At 38.2% G+C, this 13,151-nt stretch overlaps 1 protein-coding gene across 1 annotated transcript; it reads right to left on the minus strand.

Annotated features, from left to right (window-relative positions):
• Positions 1-8,532: 8,532 nt before the first annotated feature.
• Positions 8,533-8,946, minus strand: LOC132178124 (uncharacterized). Its single transcript, XM_059590578.1, has one exon. It carries the CDS (start codon positions 8,944-8,946, stop codon positions 8,533-8,535), a length of 414 nt encoding a protein of 137 aa, XP_059446561.1.
• Positions 8,947-13,151: the final 4,205 nt, after the last annotated feature.

Below are 13,151 nucleotides of genomic sequence, written 5' to 3' on the forward strand. Positions count from 1 at the left end.
CAATGATTTTCTTCTTGTATTTTTACTGCCCACTGTGAATGATTTTTCTGTCTGGATACTATTGAAGCAGGGATGAATGAATCTTAATTTTGGGTTGCTTTTGTGATAGTTTCTGTTGCCGCCAGTGAGAGAGAGAGGGGTACCGGCCGGCAGAGTTTTCGACGGCAGGTTGGTGGCTGGGGTGGTTTTGGAGAAAAATATGAAAAGTTTATTCTAGAAGGTGTTTTGTTTTAAGTATTCTAGAAAAAAAGATTAGGTGAAATACCATATTTTTGTTATAGTGTTTCACGCTGATGTGTCGCCTTCTTATTAGAGGGCACAAAAGCCTTCGTTTATACCAAGACCATATAGAAGTTATTCTCTATTTATAAAATGGTGTCTAAAGTGCTTGCCAATAGACTCAAATGGGTCCTACCATACATCATCTCTCCGAACCAAAGTGCATTTGTGGCTGGTAGACATATTATTGATAATGTTATAGCTGCCTATGAGATCGTGCATACTATGAAAACTAGAATGAAAGGGAAGACGAGCTTTATGGCATTGAAACTCGACATGAGTAAAGCGTATGATCGAGTGGAATAGAGCTTTCTAGAAGGGGATATGAATAGATTGGGTTTTGCAAGTAGATGGTTTCTTTAATTATGAAATGCATAAGCTCAGTCTTGTACTCAATCATGGTAAATGGTAGTCCAAACGGCCGTATTCTCCCGTCTTGTGGTATTTGTCAAGATGACCATTTATCCCCTTATTTATTTATTTATTATGTGTGCTAAGGCATTGAGTGCTATGCTACAAATGGCGGAAAGGAATCGGGAGATTATAGGTGTCCCTATTGCATGTGGAAGGGTTAAGACTAATCAAATGTTCTTTGCAGATGATCATCTTCTTTTTTGCAAGGCGAATTTCCATGAATGGTCAAGGCTACAGAAGGTGTTAGAGAAGTATGAGAAAGCATTGGGGAAACGGTTAAATAAAGAGAAAACTTCGCTCTTTTTTAGCTAGAATACAAAGGATGGGGTTAAAAGGCAAATTTTGTTAGCAGCCGGAGTATAGGCCACTCACAGTGTTGAGAAATATTTGGGTCTGCCAGCCATAATAGGACGATCCCGGAGGGTGGTGTTTACATTTGTGAAAGAAAAAATCTGGAGCCGCATTTGTAATTGGAAAAACAAATTCCTTTCTCATGCAGGGAAAGAAATCTTACTGAAAGTTGTAGCCTAGGCAATCCCTACTTATACTATGAGCATCTTTTGAATCTCAAAAAATATTGGTAGGGAGATCAATGCCACGATGCAGCGATACTGATGGGGACAATATGAGAAAGAGTCGAAAATTCACTCGAGAAAATGGGCACTTCTAAAAACCAAGGTGGGATGGACTTTTGTGATTTTGAGAGTTTTAATAAAGCTTTACTGGCAAAGCAGTCTTGGCGGATTATACAGAATCCCAATTCTCTCTCTGCTAGGATTCTTAAAGCCAAGTATTTCCATCACGAATCGATCATTAATGCTAAATTAGGCTGTACACCATCCTATGTTTGGAAAAGCATTTGGTTCGCTCGAGATCTTCTTAAGGCGGGCTTACAATGGCAGGTTGGTAATTGTTGTCAGATATATATTTGGGAAGACAAGTGGTTGCCTCATAAAAAAGAGATTGTCAGTTTACAACTAGAGAAGAGATTAACAAGGAGGCAAGGGTAGTTGATCTTATTGACTGGACCTCTAAAGGGTGGTAGACCAATCGACTGAGGGAGCTATTTGATGTGGGTACGATTGAGGCTATATGCCAAATTCCTATTGGCTCTATCAATAATAGTGACGTGCTGTTTTGGAATGCCACATTGCATGATGAGTTCTCGGTGAGGAATGCCTACCATCTTTAGAGAGAGTTAGTCACATCTATCAAAGGTGAATGCTCCCAGGCACAACAACATAGCTACTTGTGGAAGCAGATCTGGCAGATGAATACTCCTAATGTTGTGATGGTGTTTATATGGAGAGCATGTCATAATGCTCTAGCTATGAAATCAAATCTGTGCCGACGAAAAATCACAGAGGATCCTTTATGCCCCATTTGTGGCACAGAGGGGGAAACTACGGGGCATGTTTTATGGAGCTGTTCGGCCGCAAAGGACATATGGAGTAGGTGTTATAGACACATTTAGAAAAGGAGTGTCAATCACAAAGAATTTGTGTCTATATGGGAGGAGCTTCTTAGACTTTTGAGTAAGGAGGACATGGAATTCATGGCGGTGGTTGCTCAACAACTATGGCTACGATGTAATGCTTTTGTTTATGGGAATAAGATCATCCCGTCTAGCATAGTGGTTAGATGTGTCAGGGAGTTGCTAGAGGCGTATCGTGCAGCAAATTCTCGAAAAGAGGGAATTGTTATTAGGGGGAATATAAACGATCTTAGATGGGAAGCTCCCAATAATGGCTTTGTTAAAGTAAATTGGCATGTTGCTGTTGATAAACATAGGATGAAAATGGGTATCGACATGACAGTTAGAGATGGGATGGGAGAGGTTCTAGCTACTCTATCGTCACTAAGAGATCATATTATTGAGCCAGATGTTGCAGAGGCAATTGCGGCATTGAGAGCAACCCATCTATGTCGTGAGATAGGGTTTTACAGGGTGGTTCTGGAAGTCGATGCTCTTCAAGTGGTGCAGGCACTTAGGAAAGATGACAAGAGTTGGAGTCGCTATAGGCATATTATTGAGAAAGCTTAAGGGGTATTAAGCAGTCTTCATAGTTGGAAGGTTAATCATGTTATACGACATCTCAACGGTGCATCCCATTGTCTTGCGAAATGAGCGTTGTAGCTCCCCGGCTTTATCAAGCAAGACGTAAGTGGAATTATCTAAATTCTAACGTGACACTACTGCATGTAGGCAGCCCTTTTTTTTGTCTTCATCAGAATTCTTCCCAAAAGCATAAATGTACCAAAGCATCTTATTCAAACTTCACATTATATATACATCCACAACTAATATTTCAGTCTAACCAAAAACTGCCACAAACAGCATGTTAATAGTGTCTTGGTATCAATTTGGCATCATAATGACATATCTAATATTTTAATACTATTTGGGCATCATAACAACTATATAGTATTTATTTATTTCTTTTATATTTTCATATGGGCATTACTATGGCATTAGTGTAATTTTTAATAAAAATCCCTAGCATTACTTGTGCATCACAACAACGCTATTGTAAAATACCTAATAAAATTTAGGTAGCACAACGACGCATTTGTAATATTTAAAAATGATGATTGAATACAATATCCTTCCCGAAGATATTCAATCATACTTTTCCGAACAATTTAGGCATTATAACAACATAATTTAAATTCTGATAACTATAATTGACATAAACTAGGGAATAAAAGAATTATACCTAGCAATCCCCACTTCAAGTAAGCTCCAAGCCTATATTCTATGTTTTTTTTTTTTTCTTTTTTCTTTTTTTTTTCTTTTTTTTTTTCACTATGCGAGAGGGAGAGAGTTATTTTTTATTATTATTTTTTTTCCGAAGAATTCCTGCAGTGTCGTGGGCTATTTATAGGGAGATTTTGGGGCATGGATGGAAATAACCCAAAAGTTTTTAGATAGTAAAATCAAAACTTAACTGCCAAAATTTTTGTAGGCGCCGTTATTCCTTGTGGGCGCCGAAATTGGCTTGGAGAGTTTTTTTATTTTTTATTTTTTTTATTTTTTATTATTTGCAATATTGAACCAACCTTATACTATATATATATATATATATTCTTATTTTATTAAATTAAATCATTTTTATGAGCCTAGTTTAAACTGTCTACTTCTCAATTTAAAGTGATAATATATTAGGGGGTGTTTGTTCCATGGCAGTATTCATTTGTAAAAATAAAAAAATAAAAAGGAAAATAATGATTGATATGGGAAAATGAAAAAAAGTGGTATTGGAAAGTGAAAAATTTTGTTTTGTAATGATTTTTTATTTTATTTGAATAGTAATAAAAAGTAAATGATGTGATATAAAAAATGAATGATTTGATATAAAAGTAAGAATGTTTATTTCAAAAAAAAAAAAATGAAGTGAATAGTGTGGTGGAATGTGGGGGAATGCGGTGGGGTTTAACAAACAAGGCCTTAGATCTAATCTTAAGCACAATATTTGTACTAAAGTATTCTTAGCCATCCTAATAAATTCCTTGGGTGTCACATCCTCTCCTCCTTATTGAAATTCCATCCTCGAAATTTGAATGTGACATATATAAATTAATGATGTAGCATATATCAACGCATGCTTATAGCTTGAATATACCCAAATATAGTTAAAGCATCACTTACCTATTCCTTATTAGAAGCATGCTCAGTTGGAGATTGAGGAATTTCATCCCAACCATTTTGTGGTGTAGGTGGCCCCCAGTTACCCTAGACATCCCAATTCCCTCTGGGTGGATCCTAAGCACCCATGTTACCCGATAGAATGCCTAAAGAGTCAGGTGGCAAATTAGGACGGTCATCCAAGGCCATAAATTGTATGGTCAGTTCAGGGAGTGTATCCCAACTGTTTGGACTAGGTGCCGGACTCACGCCCTCAACAACTTCTTTGCTTTTTGAGTCCATCTATATTAAAGTATCCATAAATGGTAATATCATGTATCGACATATATTACTCCTATATATGCATATAATCTATCATATGATATATATATATATATATATATATCATACTATTTAGCATAACCACATAGATATAGCAAGCATTTAAAGACATACTGTGGAGGGTTTTGTTTTAAACTTTTAAACAAATGTGGGTATCTGTTTCTCATCTCTTGCTCTAGTTCCCATGAAGTTTCTTCTACGTCACGATTTCGCCATAGTACTTTTACAAGCAGAATTGTCTTGGTCCTTAGTTGTTTCTCTTTGTGATCCATCATTTGAATCGGCACTTCTTCGTATGTCAAGTTCCTTTGAATCCGCAGAGGTTTAAAGTTGATAACATGCGAAGATCATGCACATATTTTCGTAGCGTAGATACATGGAACACATCATGTATTCCAACTAACTCTAGTGGTAATGCAACTCTATATGCCATTGGTCCAACTACCTCTTTCACCTCAAAAGGGCCTATATACCTCGGGCTCAGTTTACCCTTCTTTTCAAACCGAATTACACCTTTCATTGGTGAAACCTTAAGAAATACTTGGTCGCCAACTTCTAACTTCAACTTTCGTCAATGTTGGTCAGCATAGCTCTTCTATCAACTTTGAGCCGTTAACATTCTTTTCCGAATGAGAGTAATCTTGTGCTTGGTGTCTTGTATTATTTCTGGTCCTAATAGTTGCTTTTCGCCAACTTCATCCCAATATAGGGGTGATCTACATTTGCATCCATATAATGCCTCTTATGGTGCCATCCCAACAGTTGCTTGAAAACTATTGTTATAGGCAAACTCAACTAAAGGTAGGAAGCGAATCCAATTACCTTTAAAATCGAGTATGCATAACCTTAGCATATCTTCAATGATTTTAATGGTCCTTTCTGATTGACCATCAGTTTGTGGATGGTATGCTATACTAAAATTCAATTTTGTTCCCATTCCTTCTTGCAATCTTCCCCAAAATTTTGAAGTAAACGAAGGATCTCAGTCAGATACTATCGAAATAGGCACATCATGCAACCTAACGATCTCTCGTACGTATAATTCTGCCATCTTTTGCATAGAGTCATTAATTTTATAAGGAACAAAATGAGCACTCTTAGTAAATTTATCCACTATTACCCAAATAGCATCTTGTCCGCTTGGTACCCTTGGTAAACCAACTACCAAATCCATCGTTATTTAATCCCACTTCCATTCTGGAATGCTGAGAGGTTGTAGTGGTCCTGCTGGTCGTTGATGTTTAGCTTTTACTTGTTGACATGTTGGACAACGTGCTACGTACTCTGCGATATGACGTTTTATACCGGACCACCAATACATCTTTTTCTGGTCTTGGTACATCTTAGTACTTCCTGGGTGAACCATATACTAAGTTTTATGTGCTTCCTCCAAGATCTCTTTTCTCAGCTTATCATCCTTTGGCAACACCACTCTGAAATCATTTGTTCTTAAAAGATTATTAGAGGCAAAGTGAAAACCAGGAGCTTTTCCTTGACCAGCTTTTTCTCTAAGTTCTTTTAATTTTTGATCTTTTTCTTGAACTACCATGATCCAATCTGTTAGCATTGGTTGGATAGTGAGTGTTGCGATGCTCATCCCACTAGCTGTTGACCCTGTGTCAAATCGAATCATTCCAAATTGTTGAGCAAGCTAATCTAAAGTCGGCATAGAGTTTGATGCTTCACCTCGTGATTTCCTACTTAATGTGTCTGCAACAACATTTGCCTTACCTGGGTGATACAGGATACAACAATCATAATCCTTTATTAACTCTATCCATCTTCTTTGCCTCATATTCAGATCTTTCTGACTGAATATATATTTAAGACTTTTATAATCAGTATATACCTCACACTTTGATCCATAAAGATAGTGCCTCCATATCTTTAAGGCAAAAACTACCACTGCTAATTCTAAATCATGAGTAAGGTAGTTCCTCTCGTGATTCTTTAACTATCTTGAGGCATAAGCTATCACTTTACCTTGTTACATAAGCACGCACCCCAATCCTTTATGAGAAGCGTCACTAAAAATCACAAATCATTCTTCTTCCAAAGGAAGAGTGAGAACTGGTGCAGTTACCAATCTCCTCTTCAATTCTTGAAAGCTTGCCTTACACTCGTCACTCTAGACATAACGAGTGTTCTTCTTTATTAATGCAGTTAAAGGCCCCAAGAGTGCGGAGAACCCTTTTACAAATCTACGGTAATAACCATCAAATCCCAAGAAATTGCGAATTTCCTGGACATTTGTTGGCCTTTCCCATTTGACCACAGCTTCTATCTTACTTGGATCTACTTCAATCCCATCTCTAGAGATTACATGTCCCAAAAATAAGACCTTCTTCAACCAAAACTCACATTTCTTGAGTTTGGCAAACAACTTCTCCTTTCTTAGAATATCTGATACCTTCTTTAAGTGTTCCACATGTTCATGATGGTTAGTTGAGTAAACTAGTATATCATCAATGAACACCACTACAAACTGATCAAGGTACTTATGGAACACTCGGTTCATTAAGTCCATGAACACAGAAGGTGCATTGGTTAATCCAAAAGGCAACCATAAATTCATAATGGCCATACCTCGTTCTGACAGCGGTTTTCACCCTCCCGTACCTTAAGTTGATGATATCCTGACCGAAAATCAATCTTTGAGAAAACCAAAGCTTCCTTTAATTGATCAAACAAATCATCGATCCTAGGTAGAGGGTACTTATTCCTAACAGGCACCCAATTTAATTGTCAATAGTCTATGCATAGCCACATCAACCCATCCTTTTTATTTACAAACAACACTGGTGCTCCCCAGGGTGACACACTTGGACGGATAAAACCTCTGTCTAACAGCTCCCCCAGCTGTTCCTTTAATTCTTTTAACTCCGCTGGTGCCATACGATAGGGTGCTTTGTGAATTGGTTGAGTCCCTGGCACTAAATTGATAGTGAACTCAACTTCCCCGATCAGGTGGTAGTCCTGAATAAACCTCTGTAAACACATAAGGATAATCGCAAACCAATGGAATACTCTCCAACCTCAATTCACTCTCCGGCTTAGTCGTTACATAAGCCAAATACGCATAACCACCTCCTCTGACACTCCTTCTCGCTTGCACTGCTGACAGAAGTGGCGTAGTGGCTCGTACTCGAGATCTGCAATACTTGAACTCCTCAATGCCAAGTGACCGGAAGGTAATTTCTTTCCTTTGACAGTCAATGCTAGCATGGTGCTTTGACAACCAGTCCATCCCCAAAATAACGTCATAGCCTAGCATTTTAAATACTACTAAGTTTGCTAGGAGAACCCTTCCTCCAATGCTAATAGGACAATTTTACTACCTTACTACATGTTAGGGTGCTTCCTGCTGGTGTAGCTACCGTTACATTCTGCCTTAGGGGTTCAAGACACATATCACAAAGTTTTGCATATGTGGCAGAAACAAATGAATGTGTCGTACCCGAATCAAATAGCGTGCATGCAAGGCTAGCAAATAGAGGAATGGTACCTGTCACCATATCGGCATCTTCTGCTTTAGTATCAACTTTATCTGGGGTGAGTGCATACACCCTAGCTTGTGCAGGCCTTTGTGGATTGCTGCCTCCCTGTGGTTTGGATCCTTCAGAGTCGGCCATAGGGCAGTCTCTGACAAAATGATATGTTCAACCACATCGGAAACATGTCCCCGTTCCCGATTTGCATTCTCCAGTATGTATCTTCCCACATTTTGGACATGTTGGCCTTTGTCCTCCTTGGTTTACTGGACCCTTCCTTCTTGCCTTCTGTCCTGAGCCACCGCCAATTGCAAGTTTCATTGCAGGACGTGTGGCATAGGGAATGAATCATTTCCTTTTTTCCCTGGCAGCTTCATAATCCTAGTGTCCCCTTTTTGCGATAGTAGCAACATTCACTAATTTAGTGAAGTCTTTGATTTCGAAGCAAGTGACCCTATCCCTAATTCGTGGGTGCAGGCCTTCTTGGAATCTTTCAGTCCTTGACTCCTCATCAGGAACCAAGTTCAGAGCAAACCTTGCCAATTCCATGAATTTGGCAGCATATAGCTCTATAGTCAGGTTACCTTGAACTAGATTATGAAATTCCTTGGCGCAGAGTTGTTGGGCTCTAGAAAAGAATCTATCATTAAATTCTTTCTTAAAACAGGCCCAAGTGATCTCGGCTCCTCTCAACTCTTGGTCCAATAGTTCTTTCTTGGTCTCCCACCATCTGGATGCTCCACCTATAAACTTGTAAGCGGCGTAGAGGACATTCTGTCCATCAGTGCAGCCCATTACTTCGATAAATTTCTAGATATCAGTAATCCAGGATTCTGCTGCAAAACACCCTTGACTACCACCGAAGGTTTGGTAGTGATGTGCACAAAAGTCTTTCAAGGAACAACCTATTTGCTCCTCTCTCATTGCTGGGCGTGGAACCCGGGCCATAGCTTCGGCCAAGTATTGGGCAACCTCTACAAGGTCTGGATGCCCTTTTTCATAAGGTGGGGGTGGTGGTGGAGGTAAAGGTACATGATTGCCTCTATTTTGTTCAGGTTCCAACTCCTCTGAATTGTCACCACTTTGACAAGGCATTTAAGGTATTGGCTGCATTGGTTTGTAATAGTATAATTAATTAACCCTAACACACACATGTATAATAACATAAGTAATATACATATAAATATTGAGTAACATGTAGTTAATTATATTTAATATATATATATATCAATTAACTAGATAATATGTTAGTTTATGAACTAACTAATTAGTATGTTAACTAATACATACACATATAAATATTAAATAACACATATAACATATATTAATTAATTATTCATATACATATTTAAAATTTATATAACTCATTTTTTTGTAATATATTAATATATTTTGTATATATATATATACAAGATTTATGAAAGAGCTAATGAATCGTGTTAACAAGCTGGGCGATTCGAGCCTTAAACGAGGTGAACTCATGAGTTCCCGTCAAGTTTGATCGAACGAGCCAGGTATTTATCACTAACTAATCCAGCGGGTTTCAACAGTAACAAATGAGCATGTATAGTGTCGAGCTCGAGTTTGGGTTGAGCTTAACCGAGTAGGTATCGAGTGAGCTGTCGAGTTGTATCAGCTCGTTTACACCCTTAGCCACGACCAACTTCCTTTGACCAAATGCCATTCGGACGGTCAAGTCTTTACGGCCACCTACTCCCATGTTTTCTGAAGCATTTAAGTTGTCGGCCATTTCCAGCTGTCTTCCCACCTACTACCATTTGAACGTGGATAGGTTAAATGTCATGCTGACACGTGGCAACTCTAGCTGACCCCATGATGATTGAAAAATCATTTCTCCAAGCTTCAACCACTACCATTCGAGCGGCCGGCGAGCGGCAAGAGAATGGGCAACACTAACCTCCCAGTGTTATTTGAGCGTTCGAACGGCTAGAGAATGGTGGTCCAAACGGATAACACTGACCTCCTGTAAGTGTTACAGAAACTCCAGAAAATGGTGGAGACAACTTAAAAAAGTTTTACTCACCAAATTTAGCCAATCAAAAATACTAACAATATAAATCATTGCTGAATAAAAAATACTAACAATATACTAACAATATAAACATGCAATTGTAGCATAGTGACAATTAGTTTGTGTTTTATGATCATCTTTCTTCAGACCTCTCGTACTTAGGTTCTGAGCCCCTTCATGTCCGATATGTCCTACAACTTTAGAGATTTACCTATTTGGTGCTGGCGACTACACCGTCCTAGCTTAGTTATGTATTAGGCTTGTTCAACGGTTATACTCCATCTAGTGAGTTGCTGACATTTCCTCGCGGCCAATGCCTCAGCCTTAAGGTGGCTATCTTATCAGCCCATTTTTATTAGACATTGTGCACGTTATTGTGAGCAATTAAAATAAAACTATAAATAAAACTACAAGAATTTGTATTATTGAATATCAACATCACCCTCAGTAAGTAAGAATACTTAAAGTAGACTACATGTATGGATCATCACTGGTAATTACTGCAATATGGTCTATTCATTAGTCAATGGACATTCTATTGAACCCATACTAAACACTTACTCATTTTTATTCCCCCAATAGACCAAGAATTAGGATCCTCTTCATTTCATTTGAACTGGATAATATCAAGTTAGCTATATTGGAAGGGTATTTTTGTACCCTAAAAAAGTGAAAAGACAAAAATACCCCTCCAATATAACTAATTAGATCTTATCTAGTTCAAATGAATTGGAGAGGATCCTGTTCCCTAGACCAAACCTTATTAATTACCCTTAATCCTAATTTACACATTTCATTAATTGACAGTCTAAGACAATTGCTCCACTAATTATAAAGCATGAATTCATATTTGGTGACGAGTCTTTAATAAAAAGTCCCATAAGTCCATTTAGTTCTTATTATAAATAAATAGCTTATTTGTGTCTCTTTAAAAATAGCCTGCTAATATAATGAGTCCTTTCTTTTATTCAATTAATCACCTTACTTAAATTCTATCTCACGTGAACACACACTCAAATAACAATAGCTTAAACCCCAAGATTTTATAGACGGAGAAGCTTCTCTTTGCTAGGGTTTCTTCTCCTAGTAGAGATCACAACACAGGAGGAGGGGGAGAACCATTGATCTCCCCCTCCTCCCCTCATCCTTTGCTGCCTCCCCTCCCCCTCTTCACCTTATGTGCTAGACTATTTACCTGATGCTCCCTAGCTCCTTGTACGGTGTTTTTCTCCCCTTTCTTTCCTCCTCTTTCCCCTCCTTTGTCCCATTTTTCTTTTAGCCCCTCTCCTACGGCCCTTGAGCTCAAATCTGCCAAGTCATTTTTCGGTTCTGGCTTGGCTCTTGGATCAGACTGGTCTAAGCCCGATCTACAATCCCCTGTCAAACCCACGTCGACTCGCGCTCTTCCCACTGGCTCTCCGGCTCCGTCCGTGTCCATCGCCTCCTTGTGTCACTTTCTAGCAGCCTCACTTTGAGGCCTGTTTTCTTCCAGCGTCATCTTATGTTTTTGTGGTTTTTTGGCTTTTGACTCTTTTTTCCTTGTATTTATTTTCTAGTTTTTTCCTGTTCGTTTCTTACCTTTTTTTCTATTTTCCTGTGGTTTTTTGTTCATATTTTTGTTGCTTGTAATAAGGCTCTATCCTCTCTTTTGATCTACCTGCTTGATGATTTTTGGGATATTCGTTTTTTGTCCAGACCCTTGGGTTGTGGATGTGAATGGTATCCTGGCTATCGGGTCGAGGAGGATGAGTTTCGGTGTGGGGATTTTCTGCTCTCATGGCCGAGGAATAAGAGCTACCTATGCATTGAATTGAGCCTGTCTGAAGCGGATCTGTTATTAAAACTGAAAACTAGTCATAGGTTAGCGGATGTTGATATCATTGATAGGTCTTGAATGTTAGATTTATAATGTATGTATCTTTGATGTTTGTAACCTCATAGCTTCGGCTATAATTTGCTTCATAACTTTTTACTCTATTTGTAAGAGCTTTTGCTCGCGATCTTTTCATCAATGAATGAGTATGGAATGTCTTTCCCTTCCAAAAAAGAAAAGAAAAAGAATGCTTTAAATTAAATTCAATTAAAACAAGAATCAATGGGAATAGATTTACCTTTGATGACCAGTAGTTCTATCGTAAAATCTAGATTTCACCTCGCTCTTTTTCTCTCACACCCATCTCTCTGTTTTTCTCCTTCATTTGCATCTTTCTGCCTCTCAGTCTCTTCTCTTCTCTCCTCTCTTCGTCGATCTCTCTCTATCTCCCCCTCACTGTCCCTCTGTTTCATTTTCTTCAACTCTCTCTCTCTCTCTGCATTTCACTCTATGTCTCATGCTTTCTCGCTTTCTCCCTTTCTCTCTGTTTCAGCACCTCTCTCTCAATTTCTCACTCTCTGTAGTCTGGTTCAAAGAATTAGATGAGAGAAGCAAAATAAATAGAGAAAGAAAGGGCCGGGGACAGGAGATGCGTGAAAGAAGTGAGAAAGAAAAGGAGGATGAGAAAAAGAAGGAAAATAAAGGAGGGAGTGGGAGACTTGCATGGGAGGTGGGGAGAGGAGAAAAGAAGAAAGGGAAAGAAAAGAAAAGGGGAAAGAAGGCTGTTGTGGAAGGAAAAAGAGAAAGAAAAAGAAGAAAAGAAAAGACAAAGAAGAAAGAAGAAGAAAAATAGAAAGAAAGAAAAGAAGAAAGTGGTGTGATGTTTTCTCCAGGGTCAAGTATTTTTATAATAATGGGTTAAATATCTTATTCTCCATTTAACTTTTTTATTTTTTGTCCTCTAGGGTTTAATTTTTATCATAAGAAGTACCGCTGGTTTGTTTAAAGACAGAGATGATATCTCTATCTAAATCCTGTCCAAAATTTGACAGAATGCCACATCAGCACCAACAACAAATTGACACATGTCCATTTAATTAATTAAAAATAATATATATTTTTTAAAATTAAAAAAATTAAAAAATTATATTTAAT

Source organism: Corylus avellana, chromosome ca4 (assembly GCF_901000735.1).
Source record: "Corylus avellana chromosome ca4, CavTom2PMs-1.0".
Taxonomy (NCBI): Eukaryota; Viridiplantae; Streptophyta; class Magnoliopsida; order Fagales; family Betulaceae; genus Corylus; species Corylus avellana.

Coding starts and splice junctions, on each gene's coding strand:
- LOC132178124 (XM_059590578.1), bottom strand. CDS start 8,946: ATGGGCTGCACTGATGGACAGAATGTCCTCTACGCCGCTTACAAGTTT.